Genomic DNA, 21,782 nt, shown 5'->3' on the forward strand with positions numbered 1-21,782 from the left:
GTCATAAGAATTACAATTGCGGTATATTGTTTTATATTCATTTGTTAAATGGGCATCGCTGGCTAGCCAGCATTTATTGCCCATCCCTAGTTGTCCTTGAACTGAGTGGCTTGCTCGGCCATTTCAGAGGGCAGTTGAGAGTCAACCACATTGCTGTGGCACTGAAGTCACATGTAGGCCAGACCAGGTAAGGACGGAAGATTTCTTTCTCTAAAGGACATTCGTGAACCAGATGGGTTTTTCCGACAATCAACAATGGTTTCATTGCCATCAGTAGATTCTTAATTCCAGATAGATTTTATTGAATTCAAATTCCACTCTTGGCCATGGCAGGATTTGAACCAAGGATCCCAGGACATTAGTTGAGTTTCTGGATTAATAGTCTAGCAATAATACCACTAGGCCATCACCTCCCTTAACAATCTTGGTAACATTAAATATCCCTGTCACTTAGCAGACTGGCTGAACATTGAAGACAATCTTAAGAGGTGACAGGAAGAAAAATATATGCAGACTATCACCATATAAAACACAGGTTCAGCTACAGCTGGAGTATGCATCCAGTTTTTTGGACCACACTTTCGGAAGCACATGAAGCCATTTGCGAGGGTGCAGAAAAGATTCACAAGAATAGTTCCAGGGATGAAGGACCTCTGTTAGATAGAAATATTGCAGAAGTTTGGATAATTTTCCTTCGAGACAAGGTTGAGTGGCGATTTGGTAGAGTTATTCAAAATTGTGAAGTATCTGGAACAGATAAAGGAGAGCCTGCTTCCATTGGTGGAAGGATTGAGAACCAAGGGCTAAAGAAGCATTGGTGACATGAGGAAAAGGTTTTCACGCAGCAAGTGGTTTGGATGTGGAATGCACTGCCAGAAATTGTAGTAAGAGCAGTGTGAATTGTGACCTTCAAAGGGAATTTGATCATTATCTGAAAAGGAAAACAGTTGCAGGGCGACAGGGAAAAGGGATGGGAGAGAACATTAGGTGAATTGCTCTTTCAGAGGGCCAAGATGAGTGAAATGTCCTCTTTCTATGCTGTAACCAATCTATGATTGTCATATTTTCTTCTTCAGTAATAGTTCCTTTTCTTCCACATACCTGGTGCAACACCATATCATTTTGCTTTTTAGCCAAATTGCTTTTTAACCAAATTGAACTCCCTATTGGTGACACATAGTGGAAATCTAGCCTGCATGGCTAATGGCTTCAATTCAAGAAAATGGGTTGCTGACATAACAGCCAAAGGGCCAGTGGATGTCTCACCCCTCTGCTGCTCAGTATTTAAATACTAGGCCAGCATATATTGCCCATCCTTAAATTCCCTTGAGAAGGTGATGGTGAGCCATCTTCTTGAACTGCTGTAGTCCATGTGATGTAAGTACACCCACAGTGCTGTTAGGAAGGGAGTTCCAGGATTTTAACCTCGTGACGATGAAACAACAGCGATCTAGTTCCAAGTCAGGATGATGTGTGACTTGGAGGAGAACTTGCAGGTGATGGTGTTGCCATGCATTGGCTGCCCTTGTCCTTATTGGTGTTAGAGGTCCTGGGTGCTGTCGAAAAAGTCTGGTGAGTTGCAGATGGTACACACTGCTGCCATTGTGCATCGGTGATGGAGGGAATGAATGTTAAAGGTGGTGGATGTGGTTGTTGGGCTGCTTTGTTTCGCATGGTGTCTGCTTTCTTGAGTGTTGTTGGACCAGCACTCACCCAGGCAAGTGGAGAGTATTCTGTCACACTCCTGACTTGTGCCTTGTAAATGGTGGACAGGCTTTGGGGAATCAGGAGGTGAGTTACTCACCGCAGAATTCCCAGTCTCTGATCTGTTCTTGTAGCCAAAGTATTTATATGACTGGTGCAGTTCAGTTTCTGGTCAATGGTAACCACCAATTTGTTGACAGTGGGGGATTCAGCGAATGCAGTGAATGTCAGGGGGAAATAAATAGATTTTCTCTTTTTGGAGATGGTCATTGCCTGGCACTTGCATGGCACAAATGTAACTTGCCACTTATAGCCCAAGTCTGGATATTGTTCAGGTCTAGCTGCCTTTGGGCATGGACTAGTTCAATATCTGAGAAATTTTAATTGGTGCTGAACATTGAACAATCATCAATGAACTTCCACACTTCCAACCTTAGAATGGAAGGAAGGTCATTGATGAAGCAGATGAAGGTGTTTGGGCCTAGGACACGACACTGAGGAACTCCTGCAGTGATGCCTGGGGCTGAAATGATTGACCTCCAAGATCAGCAATGATATTTCTTTATATTAGTTATGATTCCAACCAGTGGAGAGTTTGCTCCCATTGACTCCAGCCGGGTGCCCTTTATGCCAAACTTGATCAAATGCTGCCTTAATGGCAAGGGCAGTCACTCTCATCTCACTTATAAAATTCAGCTCTCTTGTTCATGTTTACACCAAGGCTATAATAAGATCAGGAGCTGAGTGGCCTTGCTGTAGCCCAAACTGAGTGTCAGTAAGCAGGTTATTTTCGGAGTATGTGCAACTGTCGATGAACGCTTTCATAACTTTGTTGATGATCAAGAGTAGGGGGCGGTAATTGGCTGGGTTGAAATTGTCCTGCTTTTTGTGTACAGGACCTTTCTGGGCAATTTTCCACATTGTCTCCCCTGCAATGTGGGAAATTAAACCCTGACAACAACATGCAAGGGGAACAGTTCTAAATAGTGATGGAAAGAGATATTGATTGATAAGAAAGTTGGAAAAAGTGATACAAAAATAGAAATTGCTGGAGAACCTCAGCAGGTCTGACAACATCTGTGGAGAGGGAACAGAGCTAACATTCCAAGTCTGGATGACTCTATTCTCTCTCCACAGAGGCTATCAGACCTGCTGAGATTTTCTAGCATTTTCTGTTTTTGTATCAGATTCATTTGCTTTTATCTTGGAAAAAAGTGATGGCAGAAATTAAAGTAAAATTGTACTGGAAAGGAAAATGTTCTGAAAGACAAGAATGTAAGGCAGTGATTGAATGTCAAGGAAGAAAACAACTTTCATTGAGGCTGAAAGTATGAAGATAAATTAGAGAAGACAATAAGACAAGGCCTTAGGGTACAATCAAATCATAGAATCATTACTGTGCAGAAGGAGGCCAATCCACCTTTCGAGCCTGCACCAACAACAATTTCACCCAGGCCCAATCCCCATAACCCCGCATATTTACCTTGACACAAAGGGGCAATTTAGCATGGCCAATCAACCTAGCCCACACATCTTTGGTTTCAGAGGTTTGATCGGGGTATTCAAATTCATGAACTTCTTTTATTTGTTCATGGGAAATGAGTGTCGCTGCTAAGACCAGTGTTTATTACCTATTTTCAATTGCCTTTGTCAGGGCGGTGATGAGCTTCATTTCTGAAACACAGCAGTGAAGGTACTTCCACTGTGCTGTTAGGCAGAGAGTTCCACAATTTTAACCCAGTGACAGTGAAACAGGACAATATATTTTCAGATCAGGGCAATGTGTCACCTGGAGAACCTTGCAGGTAGAGATGTTCCCATTTTTCTGCTGTCCTTATCATTCAATAAAGATATGTCCCACAGAGGGAGAAGGATTCTAGGAAGGGAATAAATCAACCATGGTTAATCAAGGAAGTCAAGGATAGTATTAAACTGAAAGAAATAAAACATACAACGTGGCAAAGATTAATGGTAAGCCAGAGGATTTGGAAAGTTTTAAAAACCAACAGAAGGTAATCAAAGAAATAAATAAAGAGGGAGAAGATAAACTAGTATTAAACGGAAAGAAAAAATATATATACAACATGGCAAAGATTAATGGTAAGCCAGATGATTTGGAAAATTTTAAAAACCAACAAAAGATAATCAAAAAAAAAGGGAAAAGATAAACTATGAGAGTAAACAAGCAAGTAATATAAAAAAGGGACAGTGAAAGCTTCTTTAAATGTATAAAAAGAAGAGGTGAAAGTGAACATAGGCCCCTTAGAAAATGAGACGATGGAAATAATAATGGGGAACCAGGAAATGGCAGAGGAGTTACATCAATACTTTATGTCAGTCTTCACAGTGGAAGACATTCATAGGATTCCAAAAATACTAAATAATCAAGATGCAAAAAGGGGGGGGGGGGGGGGGGCAAATAAATACAACAACTATCATTAGAGGAAAAAGTACTGGGGAAACTAATGGGGCTAAAGGCCAAAACGTCCCCTGGTCTGATCGGTTGCATCTTAGGATATTAAAGGAAGTAGCTACGAGATAGTGGATGCACTAATGTTAATCTTCCAAGAATCCTTAAATTCTGGAAAGGTCACACACAGGATTGGAAAACTGCTTGTAGCACCCCTATTCAAAAAGGGAGGGAGACAAAAACAGATAACTTTAGGCCAGTTAGTTTATCATGTTATTCAGAAAATATTAAGAATCCATTATAAAGGATGTAATAACAGAGCATTAGAAATACATAATATAATCAAGCAAAGTCAGCATGGCTTTGTGAAGGGGAAATCATGCCTGACAAATTTATTAGAATTCTTTGGGGTGGTAACAAGCAGGATAGATACAGGGGAACTAGTAGATGTAATATACTCGGATTTCCAAAAAGCATTCAATAAAGTATCATACAAAAGGCTATTTATTAAGAGTCCATGGAGTAGGGGGTAGTATATTAGCATGGATAGAGGATTGACCAAATAATAGGGAGACAGAGAGTTGGGGTAAGAAAGGATTATAGATAGGTTAAGTGAGTGGGAAAAAAAACTTGGCAGATGAAATATAATGAAAATTGAAGTTATGATTTTGGTAGGAAGAATGAAGGAGTTGAATATTATTTAAGTGGAGGAAGATTGCTGAAAGCTGTAGCACAGAGGGATTTGGGGGTCCTAGTGCATAAAGCACAAAAAGCTAGCATGCAAGTTCAGCAGGTAACAGGGAAGGCAGGTGGAATGTTGAGCCTTTATTTCCAAGGGAATGGAGTATAAAAATAGGGAAGTCTTGCAAAAATATATAAGGCACTCGTTAGACCACACCTAGAGTACTGAGAAGAATTTTGATCCCCTTATCTAAGGAGAGATGCACTGTCATTGGAGGCAGTCCAGAAAAGGATCACTTGGCTGATTCCGGGTATGGAGAGATTTTTTTATGGGGAGATGTTAAGTAGGTTGAGGCTGTACTCATTGCAGTTTAGTAGAATGAGAGGCATATGAATTAAATTGATTTATTATTGTCACATGTATGGGAAACGGTGAACAATATTGTTTCTTGCGAGCTATACAGTCAAAACATACCATTCATGGAGTACATAGGGATGAATGAAAGGAGAGGGTGCAGAATATAATGTTACAGTTACCGAAAGGGTGAGGAGAAAGGTCAGCTTAATATATGATCGGACCATTCAAAAGACTAATGGCAGCAGGGAAGAAGCTGGTTGGTACGTGTTTGTTTTCAGACTTTCATATCTTTTTCCTGATGAAAGAAGGTGAAAGAGAGCTTGTTTGGGGTGCGTGGGGTCCTTGATTATGCTGGCTGCTTCTCAGGAGGCTTGACAGGGTAGATACTGAGAGGTGTTTCTCCTTGTGTGAAAGTCTAGGACCAGAGCACATAATCCCTGAGTAAGGAGTTGCACGTTTAAGACAGAGATGAGGAAGAATTTCTTTTCGCAGAGAGGAGTGAATCTGTGGAATTCTTTACTGCAGAGGCTGGGTCGTTAAGTATGTTCAAGTCTGAGATGGACAAATTTTTAATCGGTATGGGAATCTTTGGTTTTGGGAATAAGACAGGAAAGTGGAGTTGAGGATTATCATATCTGATCAGTCATGATCTCACTGAATGGTGGAGCAGACTCGGTGGGCTGAATGGCCTACTTCTGCTTCCACTTCTTATTCTAGGTGGTTTGTGTCAGTTATGGTTCAGTCAGTAGAACTCTCAATTCTGAGTCAGAAAGTTTGGTGTTCATGTCCCACAAAAATCCAGGCTGACAGTGCAACACTCCCTCAGTACTGCAGTGAACTATCAGATATGCCATCTTTTGGATAAGGGGTTGAGCTAAGTGTGCCCTCTCAAGTGGTTGTAAAAGATCCCTATGGCCCTATTGCAAAGAGAAAGGAGTTATCCCCAGTCTCCCAGCCAATATTTACCATTCAATCAGCATCACAAAAACAGTGTATCCTGTCATTATCACATTGCAGTTTGTGAGAGCCTGTTGTGTGCATATTGGCATTTCCTATGTTACACCAGTAACCACACTTCAGAAGTCCTTCATTGGCTGAGCGCCTTGATGTGGAGATGCCGACTTTGGACTGGGGTAAGCACAGTAAGAAGTCTCACAACACCAGGTTAAAGTCCAACAGGTTTATTTGGTAGCACAAGCCACAAGCTTTCGGAAGAAAGCCTTGAGACATACAATGATGATGGAAGGTGCTATTTAAATGCAAATTATTTTGCTCGAGCTCGCAAATTTGGAGAGTGCTAACAAAAATGTTTTGCTAAGTTGCTTAAGCGCATCTTGCAGCGAGTACACATTTCAGCCATGGTACGGAGGTGGAGAAGTGATGGAAAGCGTTCCTGACACACTTGCATGTTGTGGATGGTGGAAAGGCTTAGAGGAGTCAGGGGGTGAGTTACTTGGTGCAGAATACCCTGTCTGACGTACTTTTGAAACACAGTAAGAAGTCTAACAACACCAGGTTAAAGCCCAACAGGTTTATTTGGTAGCAAAAGCCACAAGCTTTCGGAGCTTTAAGCTCCTTCTTCAGGTGAGTGGGAATTCTGTTCACAAACAGGGCATATAAAGACACACACTCAATTTACAGAATAATGGTTGGAATGCCAATACTTACAGCTAATCAAGTCTTAAAGGTACAAACAACGTGAGTGGAGAGAGCATTAAGACAGGTTAAAGAGATGTGTATTGTCTCCAGACAGGACAGCCAGTTGAAATTCTGCAAGTCCAGGCAAGCTGTGGGGATTACAGATAGTGTGACATGAACCCAATATCCCGGTTGAGGCCATCCTCATGTGTGCGGAACTTGGCTATCAGTTTCTGCTCAGCGACTCTTCGCCATCGTGTGTCGTGAAGGCCACCTTGGAGAACGCTTACCCGAATATCAGAGGCCGAATGCCTGTGACCGCTGAAGTGCTCCCCAACAGGAAGAGAACAGTTTTGCCTGGTGATTGTCGAGCGGTGTTCATTCATCCGTTGTCACAGCGTCTGCATGGTTTCCCCAATGTACCATGCCTCAGGACATCCTTTCCTGCAGCGTATCAGATAGACAACGTTGGCCGAGTTGCAAGAGTATGTACCGTGTACCTGGTGGATGGTGTTCTCACGTGAGATGATGGCATCTGTGTCGATGATCCGGCACGTCTTGCAGAGGTTGCTGTGGCAGGGTTGTGTGGTGTCATGGTCACTGTTCTCCTGAAGGTTGAGTAGTTTGCTGCAGACAATGGTCTGTTTGAGGTTGTGCAGTTGTTTGAAGGCAAGAAGTGGGAGTGTGGGGATGGCCTTGGCGAGATGTTCGTCTTCATCAATGACATGTTGAAGGCTCCGGAGGAGATGTCGTAGCTTCTCCGCTCCGGGGAAGTACTGGACGACGAAGGGTACTCTGTCCACCGTGTCCCGTGTTTGTCTTCTGAGGAGGTCGGTGCGGTTTTTCGCTGTGGCGCGTCGGAACTGTCGATCGATGAGTCGAGTGCCATATCCTGTTCTTATGAGGGCATCTTTCAGCATCTGGAGGTGTCTGTTGCGATCCTCCTCATCCGAGCAGATCCTGTGTATACGGAGGGCTTGTCCGTAGGGGATGGCTTCTTTAACGTGTTTAGGGTGGAAGCTGGAGAAGTGGAGCATCGTGAGGTTATCCGTGGGCTTGCGGTATAGTGAGGTGCTGAGGTGACCGTCCTTAATGGAGATGCGTGTGTCCAAGAATGCAACTGATTCCGGAGAGTAGTCCATGGTGAGTCTGATGGTGGGATGGAACTTGTTGATGTCATCATATAGTTGTTTCAGTGATTGTTCACCATGAGTCCAAAGGAAGAAAATGTCATCGATGTATCTAGTGTATAGCATCGGTTGAAGGTCCTGTGCGGTGAAGAAACATTTAGGTCAAGCGGGATTTGTATAGAGTACAGACATTGGCATGTGGCCCATTGTTGAGAAATTTGTTTGTCCCTACACTATCAAGAAATATCAAAAACAAAAAAACTTGCTAGTGTAGCATTATAAAAAATTCAGACCAATTTAGTATGGCCAATCCACCTAACCTGCTCATCTTTAGACTGTGGGAGGAAACTGGGGCACCCAGAGGAAACCCTTGCAGACATAGGGAGAACGTGCAAACTCCATACAGTCACCCCTTAACCTTCTAGATTCTAGAGAAAACAGGTCTAATTTGTATCATCTCTCTTCATAATTAAACCCCTAAAATCCATGTATCATTCTTGTAAACCTACACTCCACTCTCTCCAAGGCCAATATATCTTTCTTAATGTATGGTGTCCAGATCTGCTCTCAGTACTCCAAGTGGGATCTAACCAGGATTTGCGTAGCTGCAGTATTACTTTTGCATTCTTATATTTCAGTTCTCTAGATATAAAGACCTTCATTCCATTAGCTTTCTTGATTATTTTCTGCACCTGAACCCTCAAGTCTCTTTGGACATCTACTGTATTTCACTCCATACCATCTATAAAGTACTCTGATCAATCTTTTTTGCTCCCAAATGTCTTTTGACATATAATCATAGAATGTTAGAGGACTGACACATGCCAATTGACCGGTGCTGTTGAGTTTCTCCATTTGTGCCAATTAGTCTAATCTCTCTCTCCTTCATCCCTGCAACCTTTAATATTCATCTTTTGTCAAGCAACTATCTAATTCCTTTGTAAATTATTTATTGCCTGTACTGCCATAATCCAACCACCCTCTGTGGAAAGAATCTTTGCCTGCTCTTCAATTCTTTCTTTGATTGCCTTAAACTTGTGCATCACAGACCATGAACATGTTATTTTCTTCTTGTATGGTTGGAGTTCATGATAATAGTTGGAAACAGGAATTTGTTTGTTTTCAGGGTAAACCAAGAATTTAAAGAATAGGGAAAAAAGTAAAGCATAATGGTACAGCACAAATATTGAAGTATTCAACCATCTCAGAAAGCTTGAATGGCCAAAAGTGTAATAATAGTTTGTGGGTAAAATAACAACTAGTTTGTGCACCACAATGTCCCACATAGAGAGGACTATCTGTCTTTGGTGGTGGTGTTTGAGGAAGGAATGTTGACCAAGACATTAGAGGAAGAAAATCCTGTTTTTCTTTAAATAGAATCATAGAATCCCTGCAGTGCAGAAGGAGACCATTCAGCCCATCGACTGTCTGACAGAGTATCTTACCCAGCACGGCCCCCGACCCCCCCCCCTGCAGCCCCATACATTTACCATGGCTAAATCGATCTAACCTACACATCTTGGGACACTAAGGGGCAATTTAGCATGGCCAATCCACCTAACTTGCACATCTTTGAACTATGGGAGGAAACCGGAGCAGTAGAAGGAAACCACACAGACACGAGGAGAATGTACAAACTCCACACAGGCACTCACCTAAGGCCAGAATTGAACCCGGGTCCCTGGTGCTATGAGGCATGTCTTCCTATCTATGTTAAAAAAAAGACTTGAACAGCTGAGCAAGCAGACCAGAGACTCATTCTCGCATTTAACTTGAAGAATAGCACATCCAACAATGCAACATTCCATTGGTCCTGTGCTACAATGTCAGCTTGGCCCTAGCGTGTTTTTTTTAATTTGCAACAATCTGACCTGGATCCTGAAAAATGGATTTTCCTTCATATTTTCAAAGTTTATGGACATGTGTTGAGACAAGTCTACAGGAAATAAAAATCTGCTCCTTTTCTCATCAGGACATGACTGAAGGTCTCTTCTCGGTTCACAACCCCCAAGGTGCAACTTCCTATTTTGATCTTGAAGATGTTACTATATTTCAGCATTGATTCTCAGAATGATTTAGGCGATGCAGAACTGTGCTGCATTGCCAATTAGAAACCAGGGAAAGGCCGCAAGTGGACTGCCCCCAGTTATAACTACTGCATGCACCTTCAAGTATGTGGCACCCATGACTTGAATATTCGCTGCTAGATATAACAACAATCATTATTGGCGTATTTCACCGTGTCAATCTAATTTTCATTTTTAATCATTTTGATGTGATGTCTATTAGATATATGTGTGTGTAGATTATGGGGAGACCATAGACTGGATTAGTATTTCAGAGGCCAACATTAAAGCAAAATACTGTGAATGCTGTGAGTCTGAAATAGTACAGAAAAGGCTGGGAAGACCCAACAAGTCAGGCAGCATCAAACAAAGAACAAAGAAAATTACAGCACAGGAACAGGCCCTTCGACACTCCAAGCCTGCACTGCCCACGCTGCCCAACTGAACTAAAACCCCCTACCCTTCCGGGGACCATATCCCTCTATTCCCATCCTATTCATGTATTTGTGAAGATGCCCCTTAAAGTCACTATCGTATCCATTTCCACTACCTCTCTCGGCAGTGAGTTCCAGGCATCCACCACCCTCTGTGTAATACTTCTAATGATCCAGCCTTCACCACCCTTTGGGGCAGAGAATTTCACAGATTCACCACCCTCTGTGAGGAGAAATTTATACATACCACAGTTTTAAATGACCAGATCAGTGGCGAGAAAAACAGAAATAATGTTTGAGTTCATATGACTCCTCTTCAGATACATACATTTATGTGTAGATGCATAGGGTGTGTGTGTGTGTGGTGTGTGGTGTGTGTGCGCGCGCGCATATATATATATGTGCGTGTGTATATGTTGGTGCACATGTATGTGTGCGTGCAGATCTAATTGTGTGTAAATTCAGACGTATGGATGTGTCTGTCTTTAGATGTATATGTCTGTGTGTAGATGCATATGCACGTGTGTGTGTATAGATAATTGCATGCATGTGCACATGGGAACATATGTAATTGAATTCTATCTTTTAAATGTAGTTGAATTCTAGCTTTTAAACTGAATTTAAAGATTTTGTTACAGTTATAAATTTGATCCAATAATCAATATGCAGGTTAACAGTGAGACAAAATCACAGATAGAGAGTTTAAGTGATTTTTTAAAAAGTTGCATTTATATGGAACCTTTCGTACATGTGAAAGCACTTCACTGTCAATTGAATATTTTGAAGTGTATTCACTGTAATTTTGGAAATTTGAATAGAACTCGGTCTCACTGACAGCAATGTTTTACCGACCAAGTTGGGGGATAAATATTAGCCAGAAATTGGGGGCAATTTCCCTGCTCTTTGTTTGAAACACCACAGGAACTTTTACACCCACCTGAGAGAGAAATGGGTTAACATTTCATCTGACAGACAAGACAGTACTCGAGTCACATCAGCCATGATCTTATTGAATGGCGGAACAGGCTCAATGGGCCAAATGGCCTAGTTCTGTTTCTATTTCTATTTCTAATGATCTCATGATTAGTCTCAGTGTCACAGTGGAATGTCAGTCTAAATGTCGTGCTCAAATCCCTGGAGTCAGATTTGAATCCACCATCTCTGTCTCCAAAGTGAGAGTGTTATCAACTGAGCCAAGGCTGTCACCCCATCATTCAAACACGATGGATAAATGAGTGGCGTTCTAGCACATCATAAAAATATATTTATGGTTGTGTTGGAATATTTTTAGTTTCACTCACCTCAGTTTCAAAATGTACATGGATGGTTTAACAAACCTGGTTCCAGCACAGGCCTGCTGCTGCTGTTGTTGGAATCTGTGCAGCAAGTACTGATCCAATCACACTCTGCTTCCTCCAGAGAATGACAGACAGTCCAGCTGGACCAGCTGCAGGAGGGACTAATCCCTGCCCACATACTATCACTAACTACTGGGCTTTGTTAAGAAAGGGATAGGCAGCCAGTTGCTTTTTGTAAAGAGTCAAGCATTGCCAACCTTAAAGAAAGAACATTTTTTCCAATAACAGGTGCAATGCATGCAGTCAATGATGCAGATTGTGATAATCGAACAAAGTTAACAGATTTGAACAGACTTGTAGCACTGTGATCTTCTGGGTTTGAGCTAATTGAAATTACAACGATGCAAATGTTTTAATTTTCATAATCTTATGGTACTTTCTTGTCCCATTGATAATTGAAAGCAAATGATATAAAAATAATTTGATGAAAGCTATTGTCACTTTTTCTCTGACTTATTTATACATCATAGAATCATAGAATCCCTACAGTACAGAAAGAGGCCATTCGGCCCACCGACCACAATCCCACCCAGGTCTTACCCCCATATCCCTACATATATTTTACCCCCTAATCCCTCTAACCTACGCATCTCAGGACACCAAGGGGCAATTTTAGCTTGGCCAATCAACCTAACCCGCACATCTTTGGAGTGTGGGAGGAAACCGGAGCACCCGGAGGAAACCCACGCAGACACAAGGAGAATGTGCAAACTCCACACAGACTGTGACCCAAGCCAGGAATCGAACTCAGGTCCCTGGAGCTGTGAAGCAGCAGTGCTAACCACTGTGCTACCGTGCTGCCTTTAATTTTAAGAATCAAGAAACATCCAAGAATATTGTTTGAACAGATGAATAAACTGTTTTGATCGGTTGTTCTTTGTAAGAGTTCTACCAACAAAACTGTAATTTGATCAAAAATGTTTGAAAAGTTGTCAGAGCGTCATACTTTGTGTGATGCTGCTTCATTTTCTATTTGCTACATAACAATTGCAATAATAGAGTTATAAGGAAAATATGTATTTTTATGTTCCATTTCATTTTTGTAAAATGTTGAAAATAGAAATATAGGCATTGGTGGATTAAGAGTGAGGAAAATTGTTTCAATATAAAGTTACTTGATTGGTGAACTCTTAAATACTGATTCTGACAAGAAGGGCGAAAAGGCCTGTTTCTGAGCTGTAATTTTCTATGGTTCTATAGGGAATATTAGGGGGGGCTTCTTCACGCAGAGAGTGGTGGGAGTGTGGAATGAGCTGCCGGATAAAGTGGTAAATGCGGAGTCACTTTTAACATTTAAGAAAATCTTGGATGGGTTCATGGATGAGAAGGGTGTGGAGGGATATGGTCCAAGTGCAGGTCAGTGGGACTAGGCATAAAATGATTCGGCACAGACAATAAGGGCCAAAAGGCCTGTTTCTGAGCTGTAATTTTCTATGGTTCTAGGTACAGCAGTAACACATTCAAAAACGTGCGGAGTTTTGTATAAGTCCTTTGTTTTTGTTTTTCACTCACCAGATTTCCTCCCCATATCCAAAAGTATTGCCCTGTGTTGGGGTGTGTTTCTACTGGTGTTGAATGCTATCAAGGACCCTATTGGAGTGTGCACAGGAGCCATCACACCCAAACATGGATCACTGGATAGCAATCAGGACTGGGAACAGTAAACTTGAAATGCTAATGCTACTTAGGAATACCAGGAACTGGGTAGACAATTCAGCCTCTCAAGCCTTTTACATTATGGCTGACTTGCAACTCGATGCTTATTTGCTTGTCTTTCCTCCGTGGCCATTGATTTATCAAACAAAATATTACCTATCTAGTTGTCTTGAAAGCTCCAGTTCTTCTTGCCTTTTTAGAGGAAAAGTGTTCCAGATTTCTATTAACCACCTTCAGGTTCAGAATGATGGTCCTTGTCATTGATATGGCCATAAAGTAGGAAGAAGCAAATCTAGGATCCCCATGGCAATAAGAAAATTAAATGCTTTTTGATCGTCATGAAAGATTTCATGTGTTGAATATTTTTTTCCAGTTAAGAATACTTTCTTCTATGCTAATGAAAGATCGCTCCTAGACTTTCCTTTCCCTCCAGAGCTCAGAAAACCCAAAATAGTGTGATTTGTCAATGCGCACTGTAAGATGAATAATTCAATATATGGAATACTGTGATGCTTGCATTGTACTGCTAGTACAATAACTGTTAGAGCTAACCCAGTGCTTCTACCATTCAAACGTCAATTTAATACACACCAAGCTGGACAAACACACCTTGATCATTATGACATGATGCTTATCCTCCAGAAGATAAACCTAAATTCTAAACTGCACTCAGTGCAAGTATTGGTGTTAAGAATTTATACAGATACGCCATTACATTTTGGCTTTCATATTGTGTACCTCTTACATTGAATATTCTATTAGCTTTGTTTAATGGCCTCTTCAACTTAAGATCCTGCTTTTAATGTCTTGTGACCTGAACTCCCAAATCCCTATACTGTTCTGCATCATTCATAATGTAATTATTACTTCTATTTTCTTAACAGAACATGCCACGTCACACTTCACTTTTTAATTTTCTTTAATAATTTCCTGCTTACAACTGGTTGATTTGATTTTCCTCGTTGATATGTACTATTTGTGCTTCATTTCTTTCTCTCTTTTTTAATTAGTGTATTCACCTGTCTACCTGCACTTTCTGATTCCTTTCGTTCATCCTCTTTCTTCTAAATTTAAATTGACACCTTTTACGTCTGTATTCCTGACTGAATTTCGTAGAATCCCTACAGTGCAGAAGGAGGCCATTCTGCCTATTGAGTCTGCACCGACCGAATTGCTCATTACCCTCTTCCCATCACCCACCCAACTCATCATGAGCTGCGTTTTTTGGTACTATTACCATTTGATTCCATTTTACACTTGTCGATGATGATTTACATTGAATGTTCCTGCTCTAATTTGTCCACTTTCAATTCCCTTGATTTCCTTTATCCCTTCCCCAGCAAAACAGAAGCAATTGCTCCGAAATCTTCCACCTCTCTCTGATGCGTCCAATAGTCTTCCTCAGGTTGAGATCTTTCAATGATGTCTTTTTCTGCAGGTGTGTTTGTTAGTGTCTCCATCTGTTAGATGCCCACATCCTTCAGAAAGTAAACAACACCGTTCCTTTTTTTGCATTTTTATTACAACTATTAGTTAAAAAGGGAAATATGAAATTTGAAAAACAAACTCCAAGTGCTAGAAACAGACAGCAAAAGAACCAGAATCTGAAAAAGATAGGTTGACATTTAATGTTATCAAAACTTGAATCAGTTAACCTATCTTATCTTTCAGAAGCTGATCAAGTTGCTATATATTTCCAGTATTGTTATTTTAAGAGTTTTTAAGGCTTTATAAAGGGAAACAAAGTTTCCCTGCCTGAAAGATCCCGTCTAACATTGTGTTTCAGTGATCAAACCTTTGGCTTTGTGCATAGAAAGACGAGCTTGGTGTTTAAAATGAGGGATGTTTTTTCCTGAACAGATGAATGCTCCAACAATAGGCAGCATGCTTTGGTGTTTCGCCTGTTACCAAGTTCAAAGGAGAACCCTGCTATGCAATATTTTATGCTTTTTTGCATTCACAAAGGAAGAGGATGGTGGGAGGTTGCGAGAGGCTTTGAAAATGTTTGTAGCATATGCTACCAAACTGATGACCTGCAGTTTTGCAGAGATGTTCTGGATGCTCCGCACACCATTTGTTAATAGGACAAATTATAGCAGGTCAGTTCTGTTCCAACTGAACATGTGAGATCCGCTCCCTGCATTTTTGATGTCTGTTTGCTTATTTGTTTCACTGTAAGGCACTAACATGTTTTCTAGTCTTTGAGAAAATGAACTTGAATGCTTGAGCCTCTATTTTGCGATTTGAAATTGTGTGTCTCTGCTAAAACATAAACAATTTACATATCATCCTCACTGTATTTTTAATAAATGTAACCAATTCAAAAATGCCAAGTGCCACAGTGAACTTTAAATTAAAATTATGTAAAGCCAAAGTCTTCAGCATTTTGAATATGATGTGTGTTTGCTGCTCTATTACTTTTGACATTTTCTCACGTGAAATAATTTTTGTTAAATAGGGCATTCATTAGAGAAAAAGAAATGAATTGATCGTTTTTAACTTACGAAATCTTTAAAGCAGATTCTGTCTCTGGCAAATAATTATTACCAAAATGTAAATCTTTATTGTTAATCAGTTCGTAGCATGGAAACAAGTGAAACTTTTTTCAAAAATTGTGAAACAGCTTTAAAGAATTTTGGGAGGAAAACCAAAATGGCCAAGTATAATCAATGATGACTATTTGCAAAGTAGAATTGTGCAGGCCATAATTTATAGGCTCGTGTTTTGAATTCATTTTAGGATTTTGTACTGGTCAACGTTTTGCTAGCAGGGTATTTACAAGAGTTTTATATCTCATCGATATAATTGGGCATATAGCTGGAGCCATGTTAAATGATGTAATGGAAGCAGTAGGATAGGAAGAGACCTGGGTTAGACTTTCCAGTTATGTTTCCCTAGTGTGAAACAGCCATCCAATGTTCTTTTTGTGTGGTTACAACTATGCAATTCCATTTAGGTTAACATTTTAATTGCTGATTTTTTTTTTAAGAACAGCAGAATTGATTACTAGCTCATAAGTGGTTTAAGGTTGCCATTTGTCTTCGACCAATGTCGGCTTGAAAATTTCACTTTGAGGTCTTAAAATACTAGCATGCCTAAAGTTTGCATATTCACTCCTCGCCTCGCATTAACAACTCAAGTCAGTTTATCCAATTTAAGAGCAATTAAATAATGTATTCCAATAGCTTTTTCTGTCCTAATTAAAAAGAAAAAAAGTTGTGAACTTGAAATAAAAGCAGAAAATACTGATCACAAAATAGCAGGTTTGAAAATCTGAAAAGAGACGTTGAACTTTCTTACACCCGAAACCATTCTTTTCCATTTCCGACACTCTTGGATATTTTAAGCACTTTTTGTTTTTATGCTCACTTCAGTTATTTTAAATTACACTGATCAGATTTTTTGTTGAGTATTGTGGCTATTTGTAAGAGGGAAGATGAAGATACTTGAATGGGACACCAAAGATAAAAACAATCCTTTGACAAAAATACATAACCTTGGTTAAAATACCAGGTGTATAACAAAGTCTGGTTTGAGATATTTGCTGTTTTCAGTGCTAACTTTGAGATATTTGCTATTTACTATTTTTAGCTTTAAGATATTCAGACATTGTGGAATTCCCTGCCCAGTGAAGCAGTTGAGGCTACCTCGTTGAATGTTTTTAAGGCGAGGATAGATAAATTTTTGAACAGTAAAGGAATTAAGGGTTATGGTGAGCGGGCGGGTAAGTGGAACTGAGCCCACGAAAAGATCAGCCATGATCTTATTGAATGGCGGAGCAGGCTCGAGGGGCCATATGGCCTACTCCTGCTCCTAGTTATGTTCTTGTTACTTCTTGATCTATCTAGATTAATAAGCATGATGATTATTCTATTAGTTAAACCAGAATTGCAATTTTTGTCAACCTTAGTGATTAATTTGCAATTTTGAGTTTTTTCTTTCAAAAGTTATCACCACACAGCTGCTAAATGTTCATTTGTATATCCAAAGGAAAATACTATTATTGACCAGTGTTATTCTTTAAAAAAAAAGAGTTCAATTGTTTGTTTGAAATAAAACTGTGTGTAACTATTCTGGCTCAGCTGGATATTCCTCAATCAAATGGGTTCACTTGTTAATATCCCCCTTCCAGATGTTAAGTAGATTCGCTGTATTTTGATACGTATAATTACTTGACTTTGAAGGTGATGTTGAGACCCACAGAATCTTAATCACGCCACCTTGTAGCAGTTCATTATTTTCAAAATGTTTGACTGATTCCATTGACCTTGAAATGACATTATAAACTGGTAATCTTTTCACCCTCAGCTTCTCAATGTGTTTTTTCTCTCTCTCTCTCTTTCCTCCTTGTTTGATCCTGTTTAGCATTACAATGGGGTTGCCACTCAGCCCAGCAGCTGACTCCTCCCGCTCAGCACGTCACGCTCTTTCACTCATTGCCACAGCCAGACCACCAGCCTTCATAACTACTATTGCACGTGAGGTGAGTCATTGTGCTGTGTCTTAGCAAACCATAATTATTAAACAGCAATTATACCCCTTTTTCAGTTGCAAACCTGATGAACCCTTTTAGGGAAAAATGCATTTTTTTAAATCCTGCATTCACTCTCCCTCAGAAACAGTTTGATGTTAAGGAAAAGTCTTTACGTTAAAAGCTTAGGACCACATGTTCCTTTTTAGGTCCCTCTATTATTTTCCTTTCCCAGGCAGAATTTGAAAGTGAATTGTTTTGATACAAATATTTTGGATCTGTATTTTGCATCTGTGTTTATGGATTCAAGTACACAAAGCTGATTATGCCAGCAATTAGGGCCAATATCATCGTGATCGATTGCAGGGCCCCTAGCGGAGATATTTGTATCATCATCAGCCATGGGTGAGGTGCCGGAAAACTGGAGGCAAGCAAATGTTGTGCCGTTATTTAAGAAAACCAGCAGGGAAAAGCCAGGAAACTACAGACCGGTGAGCCTAACGTCAATGGTGGGTAGGTTGTTGGAGAGGATTTTAAGAGACAGGATCTACATGCATTTGGAAAGGCAAGGACTGATAAGGGATCGTCAGCCTGGCTTTGTGCGTGGGAAATGGTGTCTTACAAGTTTGAGTTTTCTGAACGGGTGATCAAGAAAATAGCTGAGGGCCGTGCGATAGACGTTGACTGTATGGATGTTAGCAAGGTTTTTGACAAGGTATCGTATGGTAGACTGGTCAATAAAGTTAGATCACATGGAATTCAGGGAGAACTAGCCAAGTGGGTACAAAATTGGCTTGCTGGTAGGAGACAGAGGGTGGTGGTAGAGGGTTGTTTTTCATACTGGAGGCCTATGGCCAGCAGTGTACTGCAGGGATCGGTGCTGGGAGAATATGGGAGGCATGGTAGTAAGTTTGCATGCGGATAACACGAAAATTGGTGGTGTAGTGGACAGTGAAGAAGGTTATTCAAGACTACAATGAGATCTTGATCAACTGGGCCAGTGGGCCAAGGAATGGCAAATGGAGTTTAATTCAGATAAATGTGAGGTGTTGCAGTTTGGTAAGACAAACTAGGGCAGGACTTAAACATTTAATGGTAGGGTCCTGGGGAGTGTTGTTGAACAGAGAGACCTAAGGATGCAGATACATAGTTCCTTGAAAGTGCTTTCACAGGTAGACAAGGTGGTGAAGAAGGCATTTGGCACATTTGCCTTCATTGGTCAGAGCATTAAGTATAGGAATTGGGACATTATGTTACAACTGTACATGACATTATAAGACCACATTTGGAGTACTGCGTACAATTCTGATTACCCTGCTATAGGAAGGATATTATTAAACTGGAAAGGGTGCAACAAAGATTTACAAGGATGTTACCGGGACTGGAAGATTTGGATTATAAGGACAGGCTGGGACTTTTGTCCCTGAAGTGTAGGAGGATGAGCTTATAGTTGTATACAAAATCATGAGAGGCATAGATAAGGTGAATAGCCAAGGTTTTTTTCCCCATGGTAGGGAAGTCCAAAACTAGAGGGCATAGGTTTAGGTGAGAGGAGAAAGATTTAACAGTGACCTGAAGGGCAACTTTTTCATACAGAGAGTGGTGCGTAAATGGAATGAGCTGTCAGAGGAGGTGGTCGAGGTGGGTATCATTACAGCATTTGAAAGAGATTTGAACAGATACATGGATAGGAAAGATTTAGAGGGATAAGGGTCAAACACAGGCAAATGGGACTAGTTCAGTTTAGAAAACCTGGTCGGCATGTGTGAGTTGGGCGGAAGGGCCTGTTTCTGTGCTGTATATGTCTGTGAATCTGAGAAGCGAGAAACCGGACACGAACCTGGTTTTCCGGCTCTCTCGCGATCTTACCGGCTTGCCACACCATTAATTGGCGTGGCAAGTCGGTAAGATTGCCCCTATGACTGTATGACTATTTTTTACTATTGTGCTAACTGTTTCTTCCACTTCTTCACGCAACTTGTTTTTCCTGTTTCCTCCTGGTTCCCATCACCCTGCTATGTTAATTTTAAACCTTCCTCGGTAGCACTATCAAATCACTTTGCAAGGATACTGGTCCCAGCTCTGTTCAGGCTCAACCTGTCTGCTTGCGCAGGTCTGCCATCCAGTACCCAGAACCAGGTAGTCCCAATGTCTCAGGAGAGGTCAGGAAGTGGAGTCATTGGACAATGTGCATTGGCGATTAGCAGCTCAAAATAAGCCTGTTAACAGTGAACTGTAACTCTTAGATTTTTTTTTAACATTAGCCGAATATGGCTGAGTAGTGTTTTGTGGCTTTTACACAGCAGCCTCAATTGCAGGTTAGCGTTGCTCAGCTATTCAGTAAGACAGCTTGCTGGAATTTTAAACAGCCAAGCAGTGCCCTGATCAGTTTCCCAATTTCGCATGAAAACTGCCTTCTAGGGTATTTTGGAATGGTTACCTTATGATTTAGTGAACATTTGATTATAGTGATCACTTCAGTACCTGTCTAGATCAATCATGGTAACTGGATTCCACGATATCCCAACATTCTATTAGCTCTTCTAATTGATTCACCATTTTCCCTAGACATTGAAAGTAACGAGTCTATTGCTATTCCCAGGTCCTTTTCAAAATCTCTTTCTGCTAATTCACACTTATGACATTTTTTTCAAGCAGTCTATTATTTCATATTTGGATACCGAAGGATAGTAGTTACGTTATTGGACTAATAATTTGGAGATCTGGAGATGGAATCAAATCCCATCCTGGCAGCTGGGGAATTAAAATTCAGTGAATCAAATGAATAAAATGGAATTAAAAGCGAGTATCAGTAATGGTGAGCATGAAACTACTGGATTGTCATAAATATTCATCTGGGACATTAATATTCTTTAGGGGAAGAGACAGGTTCTGATGGGGCACAAGAGTGGAAAACACGCCAAGATCTCTATTGAACCCACTGCAAAAGCCCATACCCTACCAGCTAAAACCTCTCCATCAATTCTGACAAATTCATACAGTTCCATTTTTAAAAAATCACCCAGGACTAAAATTAGCACTCCTTTTACCTTGAGTCTCAGCAAGGAAAATGCTCAGCTAATTTTCAAGTCTGCAGCCCTGCGCTCATTCCCTTTACCTCCTTGAATCTCCCGCTTGGCAGGAAAAGAGAGGCAACAGCGTTCCTGAGCACAGCATGCATGCACAACCCATGTCAGTGCCAGTTTATGCTTTATTTCATTATGCTGCCAAGCATGCAGTCAGATCACCATTTTACAATGAATGTTGAGCTGTGTGCAAATAATGTGCCTATTAATTTATTTGAGTCATTGGGGTTTACAGCATGGAAACAGGCAGCTTGGCCCAACTTGTCCATGCTGCCCAGTTTTAACCACCAAGCTAATACTAATTGCCCACATTTGGCCCATATCCCTCTATACTCATCCTACCCATGTAACTAAATGCTTTTTGAAAGACAAAATTGTACCCACCTCTACTACTGCTTCTGGCAGCTCGTTCCAGACACTCACCACCCTCTGAGTGAAAAGAATTGCCCCTCTATATCCTTTTGTATTTCTCCCCTCACACCTTAAAGCTATGCCCTCTAGTTTTAGACTCTCCTACCTTTGGGAAAACATGTTGACCAGCTGCCTTTTCTATGCCCCTCATTATTTTATAGACCTCTATAAGATCACCCCTCAGCCTCCTACGCTCCAGGGAAAAAAGTCCCAGTCTATCCAGCCTCTCCTTATGACTCAAACCTGCTTAAAGCATTGTTCTGAAATCTGCTGCATTGTTTTCAATAGTCACTGGGAAATTGATGCTGATTCCAGTAGACTCCTGGCCGTTCCAAGAGGGTTGGCAACTGTTACCCGTATGTGACTCCAAACCTACTGT

General features: G+C 40.8%; 1 protein-coding gene across 4 annotated transcripts in view; it reads left to right on the forward strand.

Annotated features, from left to right (window-relative positions):
- Positions 1–21,782, forward strand: part of wdr7 (WD repeat domain 7) — a 660,051-nt gene that overhangs the window by 522,205 nt on the left and 116,064 nt on the right. For all 4 annotated transcript variants that reach the window (XM_078219900.1, XM_078219908.1, XM_078219891.1 and 1 more), the window contains one exon: positions 17,801–17,918. In XM_078219900.1, coding sequence (XP_078076026.1) covers positions 17,801–17,918 — 118 coding nt within the window. The remainder of the gene's footprint in view (positions 1–17,800; positions 17,919–21,782) is intronic.

This window comes from Mustelus asterias, chromosome 1 (assembly GCF_964213995.1).
Source record: "Mustelus asterias chromosome 1, sMusAst1.hap1.1, whole genome shotgun sequence".
NCBI lineage: Eukaryota > Metazoa > Chordata > Chondrichthyes > Carcharhiniformes > Triakidae > Mustelus > Mustelus asterias.